Genomic DNA, 25480 nt, shown 5'->3' on the forward strand with positions numbered 1-25480 from the left:
TCGGAAGGTGGCAGTCCGATAGATACATGCTGTACATACGCTCGGGAGAACGTTAAGGGCGGTCCACACAAGGGCCCCTCCCCCCCGTTGCAGTGCAGGTAGCGCACCAGGCCAGTTGGTCGAGGAATGGGTGGGACAGTTGAGAGAATGCCTTGCTAGGTTGCAATCAAGTTCGATATAATGTAAACACTGTGAGCGTAACGTATGCGATCAATGATGTCAATAAAGTGTGTGGTAATGCTTACTTTCTTGTCCATCTAGGGGCTAAGACAGTATGGGTGATGGGTCACTCCCTGGTGGACACAGCAGAACACCGGGCCAAGGAGAGTGGCTGGATGCACAGTTTCAGCAACACCAAATTCACTTGGATGGGAACCCCGGGAATGAGATGGGCCATGCTGGAATCTAGAGTTCGCCAGCTGGTGGGGAACAAAGGTCCGAAACCGGACATTCTTGTAATCCACCTGGGCGGAAATGACCTAACCACTTGGGGGAGGGGCCCGCTGTTGCAGGCCATGACGCACGGCCTGGCCAGAATTGCCGCCCTGATGGAGGGCAGGGAAGTAATATGGTCGGAGATTCTCCCAAGGGAGGTGTGGCAGGGGGCTCGGTCTCCTGCTGCACTTGAAATGTCAAGCCGGAGAATCAACAAGTCGCTACAGAAATTTGCAAAGCAGCACGGTTTTGGTTTCATTAGACATACCCTGCTGTGTAGACGCTTGAGCAGTAACTTTGCGGCAGACGGGGTACACCTGTCTGACGCGGGCACGGATATGTTTTTAATGAGCATTAGAGACGCTATAGAGGTAGCCGGCTGCAGTTAGCGGTATAAGGAGGAGCACAGGTGGGGGGCCTCGGGTATCACGAGATGCGATTCCCGAGGCTTGGCGGAGTTACAGGGCGATCCTAAAGCTTTAAGGTTGACTAAAAGGCCTCCAGATGGTGATTCCTGGAGCCAAAGCTATTCCTCGGGCCACTGGGAGCCTTTACGGCGGGCCCGGGATGATGTGACGGCGCTCCTTAACCCCCGCAAGGGGGCAGTTGGAATCCTGAGCAACTGTGGAGACTGGCCGGGGTCTCGCTCTGACTTGTCAGGAGCATGACTAAAATAACAAAGTGGTAAACCACGATAAAGGAAAGAGCTGTAAGATGCGAAGTACGCAGGTGCAGAGAGCACCACACGGAACAGCTCTAGCTTTCTCAGGATGGGTGTCGGCCTTATTCATAAACTCATCTCCGACACCAGGATCGCCCGTAAGCTAACCCTACCTGTGTAATCAATAAACTTGCGACATATTATACCCACAAAAAACATTGTCCTGGCATTTATCATGTTGCATGCATGAGATTGTGATAAAACGCCAGGGGTACTCTAGCCAAAGGGCTGGGGGTAGCAGCGCTATGTGGATGGCCACGACACACGTAGGGTGTCTTTAAGGTGGACAGCATCCTAGCGTCGATCCCCCGCCGGGTAGAAATGAGCTCGAGGGGCCTCCGTACTGGGAGGGTGGGCCACCTCGCGTTTATGGCCCCCCCAAGGTGTGAGGAAGGAGGAGTGAGGCCATAAGGCCTCTTAAGGGGCGACTGGACAGGGCTGGGCCTCTTTAGGTGAACTGCGCTCAAACCTCCCACCCACCCAAACAACAAAGGAAATAGAAGGATTGAAGGGCAGAGAGGGAGCATTGGCATAACATGACTTTCTTTACAGGAAACGTAAGAATCGTCGCAAAGCGGAGTTACAGGGCGATCCTAAAGCTTTAAGGTTGACTAAAAGGCCTCCAGATGATGATTTCTGGATCCAAAGCTATTCCTCGGGCCACTGGGAGCCTTTACGGCGGGGCCCGGGATGATGTGACGGCGCTCCTTAACCCCCGCAAGGGGGCAGTTGGAATCCTGAGCAACTGTGGAGACTGGCCGGGGTCTCGCTCTGACTTGTCAGGAGCATGACTAAAATAACAAAGTAGTAAACCACGATAAAGGAAAGAGCTGTAAGATGCGAAGTACGCAGGTGCAGAGAGCACCACACGGAACAGCTCTAGCTTTCTCAGGATGGGTGTCGGCCTTATTTATAAACTCATCTCCGACACCGGGATCGCCCGTAAGCTAACCCTACCTGTGTAATATTTAAACTTGCGACATATTATACCCACAAAAAACATTGTCCTGGCATTTATTATGTTGCATGCATGAGATTGTGATGAAACGCCAGGGGCACTCAACCCAAAGGGCTGGGGGTAGCAGCACTATGTATTGAAAAGAGAAAAAGCTGTTTGACATAATAAAGCTAAACCTCCATGCTTTAACTGTCATAGTAAGAGTTATGTCCAACCAGCCACTACAAAGCAGGTTACAAAAAACAACTTTCACAAGCACGTACAGCGATGGATGTAGCAAAAGTAAGGGGTGAATTTATCAAGGACATTCTGTTGTACGATCTTCTTCAAACAAATGTATTATTTGATGGAGATGCTACAACAAAACCAGTGAAGCACATACTCGTACAAGAGCTGGGAAAAAAACCTTTAACCTAAAGAATTTCAATTGGAAAAGGTGCCCACATTGAAAACTGCTGTTGTTGTTGACTATATCTCACAATTGCGAATGGTCAAGATTCCATCCATTCAAAACTTTAGAGAGGACGTGCAGACTATTCTACATATATCAAAGTCAGTGTGCACCTTGCAAGAAGTGCACATTGTCTTTAACAGTTATCTTGAACTATCTATCAAAGATGTGAGAGAATCGGACGAAAGTCCACAAGTGGAACCATTGACCTTGCATGCATCAAAAATGTAACACCTATACATGTGCAACTTGATAAATTCTGGTCATCAACATCGAACAATATTAACTTCAGTGAACACTGAATTTCCAATTATTGCAAGTAGAATGATTGTCAATGAGGAGTCGGTGCCTGCAGAGATATAGTCAAAAGGTACGGGCCATATTGTTCAAAACTTTAACAGCAAATTGTAGGAAGCCGACCTTCGTGTTGTGCCACATGCTTAATGGGCTGTTCAAAATGGTTCCAATCAGGCCATTGTACTGTCACATGACACAGATGTTATTATTGTGCTCCTTAGATTTGTTGTAGTATTCATAAGTCAAGGATTGTCAGAGTTATGGATATGCTAGGGAACAGGCATATTCTGCACAAGGAATATGACCCAGAGATGCCCAGTGTTCTTATCAAGGGATATATTCCTACGGGTGATGACACTATAAGCAAAATTGGAACAAAGCTTGGAGCTTTAACTGCTGAACCTGTGAAGTTTCTAAAAGGATTTGCTGAGACACAAAAGAATGTGACTTTAGGGACTGGTTTGTGCATGTGTGGAAAACCAGTTCTAACTGTCACACATTTGACGATCTTCGGTACAGTGAGTTCCGGAGATCAGTCTCGCTAAGTGACCTTCCACCAACGTCATATTCTGCGCGTGGACACATTAAAAGAGCATTCTACTTGATCAGAAGCTGTGTAAATGTTTTGGATCATGCCTATGTAGAGAAAGATCTGTGTGACTTTGGTTGGGAAGATATTGATGGGGTGCTAAAACCTATCAAATTTCTAAAGCCCCTACCCACAGATTTTACACGTACATGTACTTGCAAAACCTGTGCTAGTAAAAGATGTCCCTGTCGATATATGCTCTTCTCAAATGTTGAGCATTCTGTAAATGTACCACGAGCGATTGCAAAACAAATAAATAAAGTGATCTTTGAAAATGTGTCTAAAACCGGAGTGATAAACTTTATTTTCTTTCATATTCGGATCATAAACATTGTTTAGTGTATACATAAAAGGATTAAAAACCATTATTATTTGTTTCATTTCTATATATGTCTCTTGTTCCTCTATTATAGCCACCACTTTGAAAAATGGCAGCAGAGTTGCTCTGAGGACTTATCTTCTGTCTCTATAAGACTACTTGACCCCCAAAACGTATGCTTTGACAGTAAAATTAAGTATATAGGTCTCATGGTTCCTGAAATATTACATCATCACTGCAATACATCCGCCATTTTAAAAAATGTCATCCAGACAAATCTGGCCAGGATCAGCATTGTCTACCCAGGCTAAATTACCTCCCTAATGATCCAAAAACACAAATCAAAAATGAAAATCTCTGGACAACATTTTTTTTTTTACAGAGGTATATCAGGGGGGCAGGGCTATGCAGGCTACAAAACAGTGCAACACATTAATTTTGAAATGTTAATAGTTTTACAATGTCAACATTTTAAACTGTTTAGCATCTAACAGTAGTCCCAATCTGCAAAGGTACAAATACACCCTCATCATACCCGGCAATGCAACCTGCAAAAGCCTCATCAACATTTTTTTTGTGGATGCCATCTTGGCACGCTATAATTTTCAACTTGTGCATTTTTAACAATCACAGACGGTCAGCAACAGTGGAAATGTGGACATTGGCTCCTGCCAATCAGCTGTATGTGGCAAATCCATCAGTAACTGATTTGTACCAGGCTCTAGGACACTTTCACCCTTCAGAACTGATTTGAATCCAACCTTGGTCTATGAGAATTTACCTGGTGGTTTGTTGTGCAGCGTAATTGAAATAAATTAATGGCTCAGTCTGGTTCAAATTGGCCACGTGCCATTTTCTTTCAAATCTTTAAAGTCAGTGTCATGTAGGGTTAGTATTTACTGTCTGCCAGTTTTCATAAGCACCAAAACTAATTTCGAATTTGGCGCTGTGCACCAACGAATGGAAACTGCCCGCTCCCTCTCCTCCATGGGATCTGTAGATTGTGTGATAGACTTATACCAACAGTTTTTCATGCATATGTAGTGCCTATCTCATGTGACAGCAGAAAAGTAAAAGACAAAAGCATAAAGGTACTAATGGAATTAAAAGATACGATGAACCCTTGAGGATGCCATTGACGGAGGACTAATTGGCTAAAAATATAGGCCTTTTATTTAAAAAAAATAAGTGAATTAATAACCTTTATGGAAGAGTGGCTGCCATCTCTTTACTGACTTACTACATTTGTAATGGGTACACCACCATAACTGGTAACACAAGCAGTGTCATACTTCTGGTTCCTTGAGTGAACCAGGCACACAGGCCTTCATCATGGTGGATTGACCCACCACATGTGACTATAAGGTGGTGTAACAGGGCTCCTGAGAAGAGGCATCCCTACATGGACATAAGAATGTAGGAGTGTTCATTGACCCTGTTGATTCCAGACTACGAATGATGCTTTTCGAATGTAAACTAGTGATTGGCTTCCCTTTCTGTGTCGTATATTGTCAGTGACTCCTGTTTTTCATGACACTGAGGTCTGCTGAGGCTGTGAAAAGCTCTGTATGCATCACTTGTGAGTGTCACTAGTGGATTGTACTAGTTTTTTCTTTTTCAGATAACTCCTGCTAGTGCAAGTCACTGTTAATTTAGGGAATTGAAATGGGGGTGTAATCAATGCTCTTGTTATAGTCTGTTGTGGAGTTGACTCTCTTCTGTAAGGAAAGAAAGTACTAAAAAAAACAGTTACACAAAAAAATCCCAAGATATGAAATAGTCTTTGGAAATAAGCAGATTGGTGGACATTCCAATAAACCTACATTTATGAGTGAGTTTCCATTGTGTTTACGGACATGTTTTGAGAAGTCAGTCCTAAACCTTTGTAGTCTGCGATCCATGACATCACTTTTCTCCTGGTGCCCTAGTTTACTGTACTCAAGATTGACAACACATTGTTTCTCCATTCTCGTTTGCTATCAACAGCACATTAGAATGTTTATGAATGGCTGCATTGACCCTTCTGGGATTTATACATCTTACTGTAGGTGGCACATACACCTCTGCAGCGCTTCCATACTCGCTGAGCTATTGTACTGACATCTGTGTAGGTACAGTTCTAGAGCGCATGGAAAGATAAGAAGAAAGGGCTGTTGTTAAAATATATATACTGTATGTGTGTGTGTGTATATAGGCATATATATATGTGTAAAGATATATATATATATATATATATATATATATATATATATATATATATATATATATATATATTAGGACTATGTTTCCATAGAAAAAAAATTTTGGGAGTTGCCTATACTATATCTTTGGCACCGTTTGACGAATCTTCATAAAGCTTTCCAGAAAAAGTGCCCAGGTGATTCTTGTTGCGCATGAAAATCTTTGGGGTGATCCGTCAAGTGGGGGCCGAGAAAAAGGGGGTGTAACAAATATGAGTTTTCCATGTTCATACCAAAGGACCTTTGAACACAACTACAGCCCAAACGGCTGGACGGAATTACACCAAATTTGGCAGAATGCTAGCTTTTGGTATGCAGATTATGCTTTTGCTTATTTGGGGTAAATCTGTTACGTAGTTTTGGAGATATTAAAGGAAAAACACAAATATGCAGGGAAATGCACAGCTCTGATTGGCTGCCAACACTTAAACCAGGAAGTGTTGCCAGCCATCTTGGGACTCAGGTTCAGCCGAGTCCCCAAAATAAAAGTGAAAAAACAGAAAAGGGTCCAGGATAGGAATACCCTGACATCCCAGCCTTGTTCTTGGGGTCCCAGAGGAACCCAGCAAGGCACAAAAGCTTTTTTTTTTTATTCTGCAAATTCGCAATATTCACAGAATCTTTTAAAGCTCTGAGTTGGCCAGGTCACAAAAATGAGGAGAGGTGCATGGGGTCCTCCACCTGGGAATAGGTAAACAAATGCAGGGGGCACCCTGACCCCTGCAGCCCCGGGTACCGCCACCTCCCCGGGCCAGAATATAAAATTTATGCGAAGTGCGTGGCACCCTGCAGCCCTGGGGACCGCCACCTCCCAAGAGCAGAATTGTAAATTGATGCAGGGGGCCTCGAGGTCCCCCCGCAGCCTGAGGACCGCCACCTCCCCGGGCCAGAATGTGTAAACAAATGCATCCACCCCACAACTCCAGGAACCGCCACATCCCCAGGGCAGAATAGTAAATTGATGCGGGTCGCTTGGGCCACCTGCAGCCCCAGGAAACGTCCCTTTAATTTAAATTAAGGAGGTCTGCACTACCCCCTGCAGCCCTGGGGGCTGCCACCTAAATTGTAAAGTTAGAAGGGGGCTGGATGGCCCCCTCAGGGAGCCATACATGGCCCTGGGGACCACCAGCCGCCTCTTGCTATGTCCCGGGGTGCCCACTCCCGGGATACAGCTGTTTGATGTGACTTGGTGGGAGCTAAAAGCTCCCACCAAGTCAGAGCAAACACTCCACTCTCAGTGAGGGAGAGCTTTTAAACAGCTCTTCCTCACTGCAAGCCGACGTTTCCTCTGTTTCCCTGCCCACGGAGATGCAGGCACAGACAGGGAGTGTCTCCCTCTCTGTGACAGCAAAGCTGGGTCCCACAGGAGGTGGGGAGCCATCTGGGACAGTGGGGGCCTTCAGGCTCCCCGCGCGGTCCCCAACATTGTCACTGGGTCCCCCAAGATTAGCCTGGGGAGGGCGGCCACGTGGCCTCCTTCCCCACAATTTTTTTTTTCTCGAACAGAAAGCCCCAGCGGATGGGGTCACCGGGGCTGAAATTGGCCAGGGAGGGGCATGGCCAAAAGCATATATATATATGTGCATATATATATATATATATATATATATATATATATATATATATATATATATACATACACATATACATATGTATACATTATATATATATAAAACTACAGCCCACACCATGCACAGTATTTTCTTCAATAATTTGACTGCTAATGTTTAATTTATATTTTTGATGATGTTCTAGAAGTTGTCATGAGTACTGCAATATCTGGGGTAATTAGCCTTGCATGGCGTGGGCGCGAGTTATAGTTGCTTGAAATCACTTTAACTATCACTGCTGAATTTCTATGGTTTTGTGCGAGTAAATTCAGAACCTAAGTATAACATACCTGTAATCTTTGTTTTTTAAGTGAATTTCTACGTTTTTTTAATTCTTTTTCCTAACTATAAGGTACCTGCAACATTAGTTTTCGTCAGTGAATTTTTGTGGTTTTTTTAACGTAAAGTAATTTTAATTACTATACATTAATCCAACCACAGCTGTGCATGGCCTTCGGCCACGGCGCAGCAGGGGTTGGCTGCAGGACAGCAGGGATTGGCCTCAGGGCCATAACCACCTAACCCTTCGCACGGCCGAAGGGCTTGTTTCTCTGGGTGTGAGAATAGGTGTGAGAGGGTGTCTCTGGGTGTGAGAGTGGGTGTGACAGTGTCTGTCTTGGTGTGAGAGTAGGTGTAGGAGGGTTTATGTTGATGTGGGTGTGAGAGGGTTTGGGTGTAAGACTGGGTGTGAGAGTGTCTCCGTGATTGGGTGTGTGTGTGTATATATCTGTGAATGGGTGTGTGAGAGTCTGAGTGGGTCTGTCAGTGGATGCATGAATATCTGAATGGGCCTGTGAGTGGATACATGAGTGTCTAAGTGGGTCAGTCAGTGAGTGAGTGTGTGAGTCTCTGAGTAGGTCCGTAAGTTGATGCATGAGTGTCTGAATGGGTCTGTGAGTGGATGTGTGAGTCTCTGAGGGGGTCTGTGTGTAAGTGCATGAGTCTCTGAGTGGGTCTGTGAGTGGGTGCGTGAGTCTCTGAGTGGGTCCGTGAGTGGGTGTGTGAGTGTCTATGTGGGTCTGTGAGTGCCTGCGTAGATCTGTGAGTGGGTGCATAAGTGTGTAGGTGGGTCCATGAGTGGGTGAGTGAGTGTTAGAGTGGGTCTGTGAGTGAGTACATGAATCTCTGAGTGGGTCAGTGAGTGGGTGCATGAGTGTCTGACTGAGTTTCTGAGTGCATCTGTGGGTGTGTGAGTGCCTGGGTTGGTGTGTCAGTAGCATGAATGACGCAGTCACAAAGGAACCTCACCTGCCCTTTCATCCAACAAGAGTCCATAGCTTTGCACAAAATATCTACCCAAGTGGAGTTCTTGCTGCCTCCTTGGGTAAATGTCCAGTACGTATTCCACAATACAGCTCCATAATGGAGCACAAGGAAATGTCACCAGTGACCTTCTGTGCGTTTGGCAATGTGATTGTTCCTCATATGCCTTTCTCCAGAATTCTGTAATAACATGAAACCTCCTATAGAAAGCCCAACGAGACTACAAAGACGTAAATCTCCCCCAAACCAGGTTCCTTCTTTTTATCTATATGAGGTAAGTGCTTTTCTGTTTTGTGGAGATGTCCTCATATTCCTCTGCATCAAGAACACACCACCAAAATTAGCAACAAATGCACTGGGGCGTCCTTCGGTAAGCTGTCTATTGCCGTGGCAAAATGAGGGAAGACCTTTGCATACTACTGAGGTGGACAGTGCCGGGCCAAGTGGGCGCAGCTTTAAGGTGATTTGCACATTTGCATACTCATAGCAATTTAAAGGGAGGACAATGGACCCTGCCCTCACCAGGAGAGGACAAGAAAGAACCCACTCATCACAGTCACATACAGATCGTGCTCTAATAGATCAGCTATGCATTCACCTCCACCAAGGATTTCAAATTTTTACGGGGGCGCGTGGCCCCACTCCACAGGCCGATCTTGGCCTTAGGGACCCCTTCCCCTGGGTCCTGGCCTTTATTCAATAGGGGAGGGTCCCACGTGGATCCCCTCCCTAGGCCGATTTCGCATGCAGGAGCCGGCATTTCTTTGCACACAGGGTCTGCTAAACATGCAGGGGCTGTGTTCCCCATAGCTCATATACGTTTCGTGAACACAAACACCAAAAGAGGATTAGTAAATGCAGCTGTCAACGATTTAACAAAACTAAGCCTTGCTGCAGCGCCACGTAATCCTAGCTATTACTTAAACTGAATAGTGGATTCTGCGCAAGAGGTCAATGGATCGACACGATAAATGAATGAGGGGATGTCATTAGTGGGCAATGTGATTAACAACAGTAAACAATATATTTAGAATTCCGAACCTCAAACAATAACCACACCAGTTTATTAAGTAGAATTATGAATTTATTTCCCTAGATTAACAATGCTAGTGTCACGAAAATAACTCTCAAACATAAGTGATAAGTATATAGAATCAATAGTGGCTGATTAGAACATCTTATATATCTGAGTTTCATCAACACAATGAAGCAGATAATCTCCAGAATCATAACGCTGATTAGAATATTGGAAAGTTGGCAGCTCCATTGAAAACAATGGAGTGCTGCTGGCTTTTACTGTCCGGTAAAAGCCTGCAGCGCCAACATTCCAATGTTCGCTTTGTTCACAGCAACAGCTGTGAACAAAGCCTCACGGAGCCCGAGGGGATTTTAATCCCCTCGGGGTCCGTGAGCAATTTGTTTTATTTAATAGAACATTCTGCCCTGAGTGGCAGAATGTTCTGATAGCCTTAGAACCCTTTGGCTCGGGCATTTTACGCGGGTGCGGGCCTTTAATAGCCGGTAGAGCCTGCTACGGCGGGTTCTAAGGCTATATTAAATACACCAAAATCGGTAATAATGGTAATGTAGACATTAGTACAAACAATCAAAGGGTGTAAATATAAATCTCGAGCATTTGATAATTAATACCCTCACTAACCACAAATTAGCATGTTGGACTTCATCTAAAAGAATTTAGAAACACAAATTTAGAAAAACATACTAACTTGGGTTATTATAAAAAAAACATCATTATTGATAAGCAGTATTAAAACTATAAGTTGCAGCTGGTGTCTGCATAGCAAAAGAGACACATATAACAATGTGATTTCATACATTACCCATAGAACAACAACATGCAGTCTACTTCAGCAAAGGGACACCATCAGGTAAGTCTTCGGAAGATTGGGCCTATTGACAGCTAAACCCACACTGCTAGTATGACTCGAACCATCAGGAACTTGAACTAAGGATCTCATCTCCCTCTCTAGAATCTCATCTAACTGTAGACTATCCCACCCAGTTTGTTATACTAATCTTCAAAAAGTTTATGATCGGTCAGTACATGGGGTGGTTACGATTCAACCAATAGTATCTCAAACTGATAACCTGAATTTCAATGACATCAGAAATAATCAGGGTGCATTCCATTAGTGACAATTTCAAACAATAGAACATTCGGCTTATGCAGGAACTTTAGCAAACTTGACCTTGTAGGACATAATGCAGCAACCCACTAGGGGTAGCTGTGTACACATCTATTAAGTCATTTAACACACTTTTATGTAAGCATTGAACACAGAAAATAACCACAACTTTAGTTAGAATTTTACTCAGACAAAGAACAGAAATGAATTATAGCAACCATTTTCAAAAGTCACCCGTTTTTGCATGTTAATTTGCTACACGGTTAATACATTTTAAAATTATTAATAAAACATATTAGAAAATGCACACTCTCACAGCCTCCATCTTTAAATATATAGAAGAAAATAAAATAGATATTTATTTTGCGAAATATTCTGTAGTTTCTTTTCACACTGATCAAATTAAACACTCTAAAGCAAATAAAATGATGTACATGCATGTTTATAATCATGTTTCAAACCTCAACCCAATGGGAGGACCCAAATCATTTAATAAATGACATATATTAACTGTTTTGTTCAGTTACTATGATTCAATATTTGTCTGAATTAACCCTATTGATAATACCCCGGGGTGACAGTAGCTCAATGCGATCCAAACAGAATAACACAAATAAACATGTCTACCACTGCCATCCAAAGAGTGCTAGCTAAAATGCTCAGTGCTGGAAATGCTGATGTACTAGTATGTCGATCGACAAGCTAGGTTAAATATACAAAGAGCCAATGTTGCTAATGGGAATAGATATAAAGTTACTGTGCTTCAAGATACTGCCCCAGTGGGCGTTGGTTACTCATAACCTTAAAAAGGGATCAACAAATTACTCAATGGGCCATAGTATCTCAAAAAGGCATACCATAAGTTTGGGCTTGGCATAAATACCAAGAGTATCAGGTATAGCCCAAATGTGCATAGACAGAAGTGTAAAATCAGGGAAACAGATTTTTCAACAATTAGCTGGGTTGGCAAAGCATCACCGTTCTCAGGTTCAGTTCCACGGAGAGATGCGCTCACTAAGGCTCATGGGAAAAGTATGAAGGCAAACAATTGAACCAAATAGTGGTGCAATAACAATACACTAGTCCATATTAGTTAAATAAAAAATATAAAAGTGCAAATATCATTCAGGTGCTTGATGTGCTTTGGAAGAAAAGGGAAGGGTGCCCCAGTGGGGCCTCCACTTGAACCCAGCACGCCCTTGAGAGTCTCTTCTTCTTCTCTCTGTTAGATAAAAGACATAAAAGGGTTACACATATTGTTGAGCGAGCATGATTACAATTAAAATCCTATATTCAGCAAGCAAAGGTATCAAAAAAGCTGTGATCCAACTATAAATATCTTACTCAATCCAAATGGACATGTAAATCCTCATCTGAATTAAGACCATCTTGGACCTTGATGTTGAGCTCAATGATAAGCCTCGATTCCTGTTTCCTCAGTATAGTAATATGGTCTCCACTTCAAGGGTCTGCTATGATATGGTTGATCCCAAAAAATCTCAGTTCTTTCCTATCTCTGAAGTGATGTGTTTTAAAGTGTCTGGCAATTGGGTAGTGTTCATCATGGTTAGAAATTGCTCTGGCATGTTCTAACATTATTTTGTGGACCAAGTGAATGGCCCTACACACATTCCTGAATCCACACAGACATTCCAAAACACATTCCACATAAGCTGTACAACTTGTGATAAAAAATGGGTATAACCTTGTTTATACCAGGAATCACCGGGTCTGGTGGCTTAGTGGACTAATGCGTCCACTGTAGGGGCCTGTGTTGACCTCATGGTCACAGGTTCAAATCCCGGCAGGTTCACTCAGCCTTTCATTCAAAATTGTGAGGTCGATAAAATGAGTACCATTGAGTTGGGTAACAATAAACATCTGTTGTTCAGCGCCAAGATGCCTGTGGGTGAATGTGCGCTTTACAAATACTTATGTTATGTTATTACAGTTTGTTGACTGCTCACAGGCTTTGTGTTTGCTACAGATTTGAAAGCCTTGCAGGGGTCTACTCAATGCATCCTGTGTGTTAACCCCCTTGCAGATGTCAGCTTTTAGCAGCATGTCTCTGAGAGATCTCGTTCTACTGTAGGTGATTTTAGGTTTATGTCATCTATTACGGGGTCACAACATAGATGATCCCAGTTTTTTGTTTGAATCTACTATATGCTCCCTGATTTGTCATTGCATGTATTGAGTCTAGTTTCACTCTCCTCCTTGTTAGTTTTAATCCTTCTCTTTCTATTTGGCTCATACAAAATCTCAGTTCTAGTTTGTGTGTCAAATCTTTGGACCACCTTATCCAGTACCCATGGAGGGTAACCATGTTAAATAAAACATTTAGTCATAATAGTTTTTTCTACTTGAAAGGTGTTATCATCATTGCGATTTCTCTTGGCACGTATCAGCTTTCCAAAAAGGATGCTTCACTTTAACTGACCAGGGTGACTAAGACCATGAAGCAAGCTATTGCATGCCGTGGATTTTCGATGTAGCCTAGAAGTGATCCTGTTCTTTAATATTGCCACTTCCTCTTCAAGAAATGCAATACCTTCCTTGCTGAGATTCGCAGTAAACTCAAGGTTGAGACAATTTCTACTGAGACGCTCAGCAAATCTGTTAGCATCCTCCTCACTGCCCTAGCAAATTAGAAAAAGGTAATCAATAAATCGTAACCAGAGCACAACCCTCTCTCTCTCGAGCTTGGTTGTGGTGGACACCTGCTCCTCCGGCTAGCCCATGAGAAGATTTGGATAGCTGGGAGCGAACCAGGTGCCCGTCGCAGTCCATTGTGCCTGTCTGTACCATGTCTTATTGAAGATAAAGATGCTATTGGTTAGACAAAATGCCATATTTACTTTTTTTCATGGAAAGCATCAAACATATCAAAACCCAGAAGCGGAGTCAATTTTGATTTAGGCTTAAACTCTGTAGGGACACTGTGATCAAACACTATGCCCTGTTCTTCTAATATATATTCATCATCTTTCATATTGATAGTACAATCCTGAATAGTCACTGCCATACTGGATTTACTGAAGGCCTTGAAAGTTTGCTGAGTAGCCACCATGCTTCAGGCAGCCGCTCAGCAAACTTTTTTGATTTTCAAAAACAAACTCCGAAAGATGGAGTTTGTTTTTGAAAAACAAATAACTGATGATCCTAACACCCTGGAAGTTTGCAGCCATGGTGTACGAGGTCGATTAACATTTTTTTGCTTGGGACCTTGGTGGACATGAACTGATAAAAAATGTAAATCACACCATCCGCTCTAAGTAGGGTGGACGGTCTGATGTGCCTATGGCCTCCAACTCAGTTGGGTGGTCAGTGCAGGGCTTCCACCAGCCAGCAGGGGCACTGCAGTCGGAAACATGATGGTCCGCAACTCTAAATAGAGTGGGTGAACCATCAGTTTGGCAGACAGAGTACTCCACCATGCCTATCCACCATGTTGGTGGCAGAGGGCCCTGTTCACTAACTTCTAAAGCAGGCTCCTACCTTTCAGTCAAACACAGCTTCAAACATTGAACCTTCTTTGATTTATGAAACTGTTCTGGCACTCAGCGCAATGGACGTTTCTGGAAATGCCTAAAGGGAAGAACGGGATTCAGACAGGCACCAATAATAACCAAATGTAAAAAAAATATGCATAGTTTGCTGTTCGCTGTAATTTTATGTATGTCTGTTTGCTGCTATTCTTTGCAACCATTCAGTCAGTAGATAACGTGTTACATGCTACACTGGAAGACCTGTGTCCTCCATGGAGCGTTCCTTAAAAGAGAACATTGACTGTCCAGACACTTGAAAGGAGCACAGACATGATGTGGTCACAGATTCTACAAGCATGTCCACGTGTTTTTAAATTCGATGAGTGCTGGTGGCCAAGTCTTTCATTGCCCTAACCAGTCGAAACTACTTCACTTTGAACAATTATTTCATTTTTTCTAATTTTCAAAATGTGAATTCCATACTTAACCAATTTCTCTAAAAGTCGTGTTAATTCGTGCATGCCTTTTATATTTTGCAGATGGGAAATGCTTCTGATTACAACGAATTTACTTCAACAATATCAAAGAAAGATGACATTATCATGGGAACTGTGTATTCATTGTTTGGTAAGAAAACACCAACTTTAATTTCCCTATTGAAACATTCTGGTAATGAGAAAAATATGAAATCAGGATTACCTAGTTATGTGACCTCAGCTGGAAAAATTCAAACTCTGCTATTTTTGTTTCAGTGAACAAAAAATGGATCTAAAGCAATTATTCTTCATTTTTTAAAGGCATACTGTAGGCTTACTGTAGAAGGAAATTAATTATTTCCTCGTGACCTCTGTGTTTAATAGATGAACACATATCCTGTTGTTGCTGTCACAACCAGGCCCCGGGCATTTTAAGAACGTCCATTTGCAATTTCTGGGATTTGGGTGCCTGTTTTCCACAACAAATATTTGATTCATTTTTTGCACTAGCTTATACCCGTATTGAAGGCTAGTTACGACATCTGAACTCACCAGGGCCAACTGGCACCCAAAAGCAGGCCAGGGAAAAAACGTATACCAGCCACACATTGCACCGGGTGAGCGAATGTGGACGACTCTGCAGAGAGGCTGATTTTTGGATTTGGTGGTGGTGGTGGGGTGAGTGGGGGGGGGGGGAGGGGGGAGCGGGGGATGTTGAGGGGCTGGGCATAAAAAACATACATTAGAATACTGAAAACGTTAATCCACGTTATGCATTTTAGAGTCCGATTTTTAAATATATTGAAAAGAAATCAGTATGTCTAACAGGTTGTTTGGAAGGAAGGTAAACCATTATTCCAGTCCTTTAGAATCTACCAAAGTACATGGGAGCAGCATTTCTCCGCAGCACGAAAGCGTGCCTAATATGCATGTCAGACATCTGTGAACCCCAAACAGAACACCATAAAACATAGTAGGCAAATATATTTCTGCCTCAGCAGAAACAGTGCCAGGGAGTTAAACATTCCGTGCCAGGAGAAAAACAACACATTGTAAAGTACGGTGCCTCTTGCTATACCTGTGCCAGTTAGCTTACTGCCACAATTTCACCACTTGACACCCCTTAAACTTGGTGGGATTATGTGCAAGTGCAGGTCAGAAATATATGAACTGCTCAAATAGTTTACAGAGCTAACCATGATGCTACTAGTACCGTGATCCCAAAGTGTCCGGCTGCAGTTCAGATTTGTCAAGATTTTAGTCAATGTACCTGCCTGTGATAACGCGTCCCTGACCTAGTTAATTTACTTACACTGGGACTCGTTTTAGGCCAATGAACCTTTTGACCCTGATTGGGGACTCCTTAAGACGAGATAGCTATTTGGCATTTCAATCACTAGATCAATCACTTCATCAGTATTCACAATAACTAATCGATTCACCTTACCAATACCCTCCAATAAGACTGAAACACCATGACCTTTCAGCCAATAAATGATCACGCAAAGCTAATAAAGGTTAAGATATTTATTCCCTATTAGTTACAATTCTAAGGTCCTGTTTATTAGTCTCAATATCAATAAGCACATCAAAAGCACTATAATATGACAACTTGTATAAGACTTTATCAAAGCAAAAATCAGAAACATCAGAACTAAGCACGATGTCAACATGAATCAACTTTAGCAGAGTATCATTAGTACAGTATTCAACAAAGCAAAGATTCAGTCATTTGTCTATTTGCACCCAATATTAGTGGATTCCTTAGCTAACCTCTAATTAGCACCAGCATGGTGGGCTTCATGCAAAACAATTTAGTAACACAAATTTAGAAAACATCTAACTATGGTCTCTGTCAAAAGAGCAGTTGGTACCTAGAAAGAAAAGGCAAACAGACAATTTATCATCAGATAGTTACCCCTCCAAATGGGTCGACAGACAGTATCAGTCTTCGTCCTCAGGATAGCAGTCGTTTCGCCATCAGCCAGGATAAGCAGGTAAGGCTCAGCAGGGCATAGCAAAAGGCTCTCCCCTCATAAGGAGGAGAAGTGCAAGTCAGGCAAGGGGTAAGGCGAGTATGGTTTAGGGTATCAGGACAACAAAGTCTTAAGGCAAAATATCAGAGTAACAGCAAGGGTGTACCTATAATAACTCAGTAAAAGGCGCGTAATGACTAGGTAATGGCTGATTTCTTCTTGTGTCACGTCGTTATATTAATCTTGTCGGACAAGTCTCTAATTTCCAATTGGGCAATATTTGGTGCATCGTTATCTCTGTCAAATAATCCGTTGATCACCTTATTAGAATTTTCACCTAAGACAGTTCTCATGCAGTTTATTGGTTCCTGTGATTGACGTCTTCAACGGGTAGAATGTCAGGTAACAAAAGTTATACTTGTCGCTCCAGTCAGTAGTTCCATTGTCTTCTCCTAGTCTAGGCGACGTTGCACCTGTTGCGAATTACACTGTTGCATTCAGCAAGAATGTCTCCTTGAGCAAGTCGGGTCCCATGAGAAAGAATTTACTACGGTTACACACATATCTCTAGCTTCTGGAAAAGTACAGTTTCACGTCCTTCAGGAAGACAGCACATTGCACGTTAGAAAAACACAGTTAATATGAGACCAGGCAGCTAGGCACAGACCCTTGCTAACTAAGGCCTAGTGATTAATTTAGCAAAACCTTAATACATAACTCTTAGTGCTAATACAAAATCATATATGAGTACATTGTTAATTCATTATTAGTCAGTTTCATTAATCACCGTATACATTGGTGGCCACTCCCCGTGGGCACATTTCAAATGCATGCATTAATATTTATTCTACCACGTTTTTTATTCAGCATCATTTATACATTATTTTGCAAGCTTTTCATGTTAATGTTGATTATAAAGGTCACACTCCAACACCTGCCAATGGTGCACGTAGCTCACTATTGGTGCTTCATCAAAGTGTTGATTGACAAGACAGTTTCTGTTTTAACTTCTGTGCAAAGAATAAAGCAATGATAGTTTCCAGGCAGTCCTGCATGTAAAACACATATCGCTATATTATTATTTTATCAAACATGTTAAAAAGCACAGTGTTTCAGTAATTTATGCATTTTGACTGCCTCTCTATGTAAAACACATGTTGCTGCTATGTTATAGCATGGCATTATTTACAAACAGGGCAAGCAGAGACCATCGCATGAATATGTGTTTTACATAGACGGTAAGAAACGTAGCTCTCGCAACTGACTTCTGCAGTAATTTGTAGGTCACAAATTTAAATCGGAGCAAGGAAGGTACAGCCTTCATATCTCTAATGTCACTGAATTGCACACCAGTAAATTGAGTAATAATGACAAAGTGTGGTAGGACGTGCTATGTTCAAAACAAGTTATTAATATTACATACACTTGCATATGCACACCCTGTTTACCTGCTGCTCAACACTTAAAGTACACATGAAGGCATGCATATTTTTGAGTAGATGTTTTTTCAAAGGACACATTGCCATGTGTTAGAAATGGGGTCTTTGGTTGGCAGTCAGGTTACCCCATGTCCAAGCAAGGACTCTCACTCTAGTCAGGGTAAGTCACACACAATCCAAATTATCCTGTGCCCTCCCTCTGGTAGCTTGGCACTGAGCAGTCAGGCTTAACTTAGAAGGCAATGTGTAAAGTATTTGTGCAATAAATCATACCATAACACAGTATAGCACCAGAAAAATACCCCACACAGTGTTTAGAAAAATATATAATATTTATCTGGATATCTGCAGGTCAAAACGATCAAAGATGCATTAAGTAAATGTAGAGATATCACTGAAAAGTGATATAAAGTGTCTAAAGTCGTTTAAAAGCAAACAAAGTCCCTTTCAAGCACAAAGTACCTGGTTCGTTGAAAAATCTCTGCAAAGGGCCGCAGAGGAGGAGAAGCGTGGAAACAAAGGGGTATGTGTCGATTTCTCGAGCCGCACACAGCAATGCGTCGTTTAGTTTCCACGCAGGGACGGCTGTGCATCGATTTCCGGTGCTCGGTCGTGGATCCTCTTTGGGTTGCGGGGTTTTCAGATGCTCTGGGGTCTGTGCGTGGAATCCTGGGCTTGCAGAGCGAAGTCACAAGCGATGCGTCGTTCCGGTGGGTGTTGCATGGAAGTTTCTTCCGCACACCAGGTGCTGCACCAATTTCCCCTCTGGAAGTCAGGCTGCGTCATCCCAGGTCGGCTGTGCGTCGATCCGGTGGGCCATCTGTCGAAGTTCTGGTTGCAATGCAGGCACCGCGTCGATCTTCTCCTTGCGAAGTCCGCTGCGTTGTTCCGGTTCACCGTGCGGTGAATTTCTCACTGGGGGGGCAGGCTGTGCGTCGGTTTGAGCAAGCTGTGTATTGAATTTTTGCCGCACAAGGAGTCCAGTTGCAAGAGAGAAGTCTTTTTCGTCCTGAGACTTCAGGGAACAGGAGGCAAGCTCTATCCAAGCCCTTGGAGAGCACTTCTTCACCACAGCCAGGGAGCAGCAAGGCAGCAGGCCGATAGCAAGGCAGCAGTCCTTCACAGAAAGCAGTCAGGTGAGTGCTTTGGGCAGCCAGGTAGGTCTTCTTGGCAGGATGTAGGTTCTGGTTCCAGTTATCTTCTCCAGGAAGTATCTGAGTTGGAAGGGGCAGAGGCCCTGTTTATATATTCAAATGTGCCTTTGAAGTGGGGAATAGTGGCTTAGAAGTGCACCAGGTCCCCTTTCAGTTCAATCCTGTCTACCAGAGTCCCAGTAGGGGTTGTCTGAGGGCAGGCCCTCTACCCTCCTAGCCCATGAAGACCCATTCAAAATGCAGATGTATGCAAGTGAGGCTGAGTATCCTGTGTTTGGGTTGTGTGTCTGAGTGAATGCACAAGGAGCTGTGACCTAAACCCAGACAGACGTGGATTGTAAGGCACAGAAAGATTTAAGTGCAGAGAAATGCTCACTTTCTAAAAGTGGCATTTCTAACATAGTAATATTAAATCCAACTTCACCAGTCAGCAGGATTTTATATCACCGTTCTGGCCATACTAAATATGACTTTCCTATTCCTTTCAGATCAGCAGCTACTATTCAAACAATGTATGAGGGCAGCCCCAATGTTAGCCTATGAAGGGAGCAGGCCTCACAGCAGTGTCAAAACGAATTTGGGAGTTGTACACTACCAGGACATGTAAACTACATAGGTACATGTCCTGCCTTTTACCTACACAGCACCCTGCCCTATGGGTTACCTAGTGCATACCTCAGTGGTGTCTTATATGTCGAAAAAGGGGAGTTTTAGGCTTGGCAAGTACTTTTAAATGCCAAGTCGAATTGGCAGTGAAATTGCACACACAGGCCTTGCAATGGCAATCCTGAGACAAGGTTAAGGGGCTACTTAAGTGGGTGCTGCATGCCCGCTAGTAGCATTTAATCTACAGACCCTGGGCACATATATTGCACACTACTAGGGACTTATAAGTAAAATAAAAAGTCCAATTGGGTATGATCCAATGTTACCATGTTTAAAGGGAGAGAGCATATGCACTTTAGCACTGGTTAGCAGTGGTAAAGTGCGCAGAGTCTAAAAACCAGCAAAAACCGTGTCCAAAAAGTAAAGGGAGGCAGGCAAAAAGTTAGGGGTGACCACACTAAGGCTGTCAGGTCTAACACCATGAAAGGCTGGTCTTCGGTTCAACAGTGCTCACGAGGGTGTGCCATTTGGTGTCCCCAAACACGGCAAGTTCTCCTAAGATGCTGTCCTTCCACGCCTTTTCTCATTTTGTTTGTAAGTAGCTCTTCATGGCCCCAAAGTCTTACCTAAATAAGTCTGGCTAAAAGTTCATCTAGTAGTGATTGTGTTAAGCACACATCTCCCTTCTACTTTGAAAATGCACTAATTTAGTTTGAACCAATGCATGGATTAAATGTTGTGACAGGGAGAAGTATCCCTTTAAAAGAATCAACTAAGCCTACACATCTGGGCTTTGCAATGAAAAGCTTTGGTGAAATGTGATTGTGTGTGGATTGTGTGGTAACTTGTGTATTCAAAGATGGGCCTCACATTTGTCTGTAGACTCAGCACGGAGGGAATGACCTTTGAGAGTGAACTTCCTTGTATCCCCCTGGGTACCTATAATGTGTACATGAAGGAAGTGTGACAAAGCATCTGTTCTGTTAACAAATTAAGCTGTACATTTAACGGCACTGAAACAACGCTCTTCGGGAAGACTGTCATATTTTGAAAAGGTCATCACTATTGCAGCACAGCGTTATTGTTCTACCTTTAACCTGGCAATGGCAGAGTTTCTCAGCAGGGCTGTTGTACTTGACCATATAAACATGTGGCCCCTTTTCAGCGTGGTTGTTATTCTCAGCAAGAATAGAACCAGGGCCTCTCAAGGGACCTTTAAAGTGACAGTACCTTCTCTTCCTAGCCAGGCAGATGTCGTATTAATGAGAGAGTAAAGTCGCCTAGCAGAGCTACTACGGTTCAAAAGAGTAACACATGCAGATTATTATAGCAGTTCTCTCTCAAACAAAGATGGCAGCACACAGAACAGATGCAGCACAAGCAGCAGTGGGGTCCATTCCTTTCAGACCCAGTATAGGTAAGGCAAATGTTGCAGCAGTCGATTTTAGCTAACACTGAACAGCTATAGCATAGACATCACCAGTGCAAGCTTTCTAGTACTGTAGTGCATACATATGTTAGCGCTTATACATGCACAATGAATAGAAAAAACTACAGCAGCGCCAGCTTCAAAACCTCAAAAAATAGATGCAACAATGATGCAATCTTCCCTCCTCTACAAAAACAGCACAGGTCGAAGCTGGTTTACGTGCCCCCACCACCCACCCCAACAAAAGAACAGCAAATTGGGCACAAAGGGCAGAAGGACATAGCAGTGCAAAAGAGTGGGAACTATAACGGGGAAGGAACAGCCCCTCTGCCTTCCCTGAAAGGGTAAGGTTTCACAAGGACCAATGTGTTGTTTCATAGGAGCCAGAAGTACTTTCAGGGATTCTCGTGAGACTGTGCCCTAATCTTCTAGACTTACTTACCAGGTGTAGGAATAGGAATGCACTGACCTAACCTTTGTCTATGCTCACTGGGATGGCAGGATGTCACAGACCCTAGTGCGGGAAGGAAAACAGCCCCTTTCACTGCTGTTCTGGGAGTAAAATACAGCAATTACCAGGGTTCTGTGGGCCGCTCTGGCCCCCAGTATATTTGCACCTGCTGCACCAGTGGTAGCTACGTTCCTGATTTCATAAAGCTTCTAAAGCCTGTTCTTTGAGTGCTTCATCCCTCTACGTCTTCTCAGTAGGCAGGTACAGGCGTGCCTCGTGGCAGGCGGGAGGCCAAAGACACCTAGGCTCAGGCAAGAAGATACTTGCGCATGCACAATCCTGAGGGCAGTACTAGCCATTTATTTGAGTGTTTCCCTAGGACGCTAGAGCCAACGGAGGCTGGTTTTTGAAGGACCAAGGTTGTCTGTCACTCTCTCTGGATCCAGGGGGCTTATTGCATCAGGTGCATTGGGGGCATAAGTAGAGAGAGGAGGATAGCAGAGACTAGTGAGGGAAAAAGAGCAGAAGTAAAGAGAGAAAAGGGATAGAGAAATACCAGAAAGAAGGGGAAAGGAGAGGAGGGGTGAAAAAGAGAATGTCTAGTTGTAGCTGCGGCACATCCTTTGGGGTTGAGGGTCCACGCCCACCCCCCATACACACACCTTTTGCCCCTCAAAAAGAGTGACTGTCAGGCTGAGCAAAGGTCTGCCTGACAGACACTCTCCATTTTCAGGTCAGCTGAACTTTGCTGGGCTGAGGAAGTCAGAGCCCTGAGGGTGTGACCTCTTCAGCCTGGCAAAGATATCTCGAGGCTCTCCTCCTCAGGACGAGGGGGAATGTCACCAATTGCTTCAGATGTGAGCGCTTCATTTTTAAGTTTTGAGGCCCCCAGGGCCGAATGTCAATCAGTGACACCTCGCCACAGAGTGGGGTGGGGTCAGCAGTCTCACTGACCCCATCTCACTCTGTGACGAGTTGGGACTGCTACCCACCCACTTTGGTTGACCTTAGGTTAGCCACTGAAGGAAGGCAACCATCCCAACCTCCTGATGCCTCCATCGCAGAGCTGAAGGTCAGGGTGTGTTTTTTTTTTTTTTTTTAAATGAATGTTTGGTGCGTGCGTGTATGTTTGAATACTTGATCGTGAGTGTTGTGAATGGATGCATGTGTAAAAAGGGAGCAGGGCTGTTATGAAAACCTTTGCCAGGCTGCTTTTGGTTTCCAGTCAGGCCCGTTGCCCCTGCTTCTGCGGGAACCACCGCCATGTCTTTGTGCTATATGTAATGTAACGTAATAGCCATTTATACAGTGCAACAAATATCAGTCGGTGTCCTGGCGCTAGCTAGGCCAGCTGACAGAAGGGAGCATCCTCTTCACTTAGAACAGTGAGAACACCCTTGTTATTCTAGGGTCAGTAAAACCGCAATTATAAAAACACTATTAAAATCTACTTCTTATACAGTACATGCATCCCACAGCTTTCGCCTATCATCAAAGGGGTTATCAAAATACAGTAATTCCCTGCAATGAGAACCCAGTAGTGAAAAGCAAAACTAATTTTCCCTGCCAAGTGCTGTTTCAAAGGAGTTTCAGCCAATACCTGAGGTCCCGTTCAGTGTAACAGCACACTCAACCGGGCTCCAGACGATGCCGGAGGTCACTGCACACAAGTTCCTGGTAGTGTTGCAAGGCGGAGAGCTGATATTAGCTAACCTGAATGTCCTTGAAAGAACATGTTTTAAACAAGCATTTGCAATGTAATAAGTCTCACATAATTCAAACAAGTTAATTGTCATCTTTTGACACAGCGCCCACAACCAAAGACTAAAGAAAACATTAGACGAAAATCAGAAAAGATGACTTGGCAAAATAAAATATAGTCAGCTTTAAAAATTAAAACTTTGCAAATTTGTGTCTGCTGGGCACATTTTTTCCAGTCACAAGCCTTCTGTTTGCAGGGCACTCGAAGTTAAAAACAACAAAAATTACCTCGATCACGTCGGGAGGAGGGGACGAGCACTTATTAAGTTGCATCAATTAATGCTTGACCCCTGCTTCACACAAAGGAACAGAAGTGATTCCAGGCGTGTCTTGACGAATTACGAGGCTGTAAAGAAAAGTGCCATGCAAACCAACAAATGGTGCGTGACAGGCGGGCTCTAACCCTTCAATTAAACACAGCAGAGTCTTGCATACGAGACGCATGCGCATGCACTCGCAGGCTCGACCCTAAAAACAATAAGTGAATGACTTGCCAGTGGTGTTTTTATCACAGCGGACCACTATCAGTGAGTGACGTGTATGTGGCATAGGCACAGGCAATACAGCAAGTTATGCGGTGACATTAACAGTACAACTCATGTTCTCCCAAAATGTTCGCAAACCAGGAGGTCACACATACAGGTAGCACTTATTTGTGGAGCTGTTGCTAGCCATCTGGAGAGAATACAACCAACACGAGACAACAAAGCATTTTTGACTGGCGCTATTTAATGTCCCAGATGGTCAATAACGCACTGCAAACAACATTTAACAACGTATTATGAAAACAGATTTAAGGAGGTGGTAATGTGGCAAGAATGTATGTGCATATTTGTTGTGCTGGTGATGTGCTGTTTTTTATGTTGCACTTTTGTGCTACATTTTTGCAATATAATGTGTTTAACAGTTAACTGCTGTGTTGCATCCTCGTCTTGTGCATGTTATGCTTTAATTGTGTTATGTTACCTTATGTTTGATGCTGTGTTCTGTTCTCTACAATAAATGTTAGGTCATGATAGACATTGCTCCTGTTGCTTATGTGATGTCATTAAAAACCCATCGGAGAAAAACATCTTCACTATTATACTCGTATAATTCTGTAAATTCACTGCTTCAGTGGCATCCCAAATCCTCCAAGGGGAGAACTCTGTAACTAGGTTCTCTTCCCTTAAAGCAAAGTAATTATTCCTGTGCCCACGACAAAGTGGAAAAGAAGATATTTCAGCATAGGATCTATCAAAAACAACAGAGAGTCCTGAGCATGTATTTTCTATATTTGTGATTAACAATCTGAAGATGAAGTTTGAATATTTTCCATTGATGGCCTTTTGAAATGGTTTGATTAGTCGTGTAATCCCTTTAAATACATGACCATCAATTATTTCGTATACTTGTTCTCAGTTGTAATTTTGACAAAGAAGCACTGTATTTTAACATGCGAGAATGTATTTTTAAAATAGTGAACATTTGAAAAGTATAAGGTTGCAGTTCATGATAATTCAAATAAAAAAATCTTACTTAGTTTACAAAAAAGTAGACTACCCTTTCCAATTCTTTTTAGCTTAAAACTATAGTATTGCTAATAATAACCATGTATGGAGCCAATATAACATAAAACTGAAGATGGTAGCTGTCAGCCTAGGGGATGCTTTTCACTGCATGGGCTTAGA

The 25480-nt window shown here is 43.1% G+C and overlaps 1 protein-coding gene across 1 annotated transcript in view; it reads left to right on the forward strand.

Moving 5' to 3' along the window:
- The window catches only part of LOC138303905 (opsin-5-like), a 580436-nt gene that overhangs the window by 240575 nt on the left and 314381 nt on the right, over positions 1-25480 (forward strand). Inside the window, exon 2 of the mRNA XM_069243440.1 lies at positions 15058-15145. Within this exon, the coding sequence (XP_069099541.1) occupies positions 15058-15145 (88 nt within the window). The remainder of the gene's footprint in view (positions 1-15057; positions 15146-25480) is intronic.

This window comes from Pleurodeles waltl, chromosome 7 (genome assembly GCF_031143425.1).
Source record: "Pleurodeles waltl isolate 20211129_DDA chromosome 7, aPleWal1.hap1.20221129, whole genome shotgun sequence".
In the NCBI taxonomy this organism is placed as follows: domain Eukaryota; kingdom Metazoa; phylum Chordata; class Amphibia; order Caudata; family Salamandridae; genus Pleurodeles; species Pleurodeles waltl.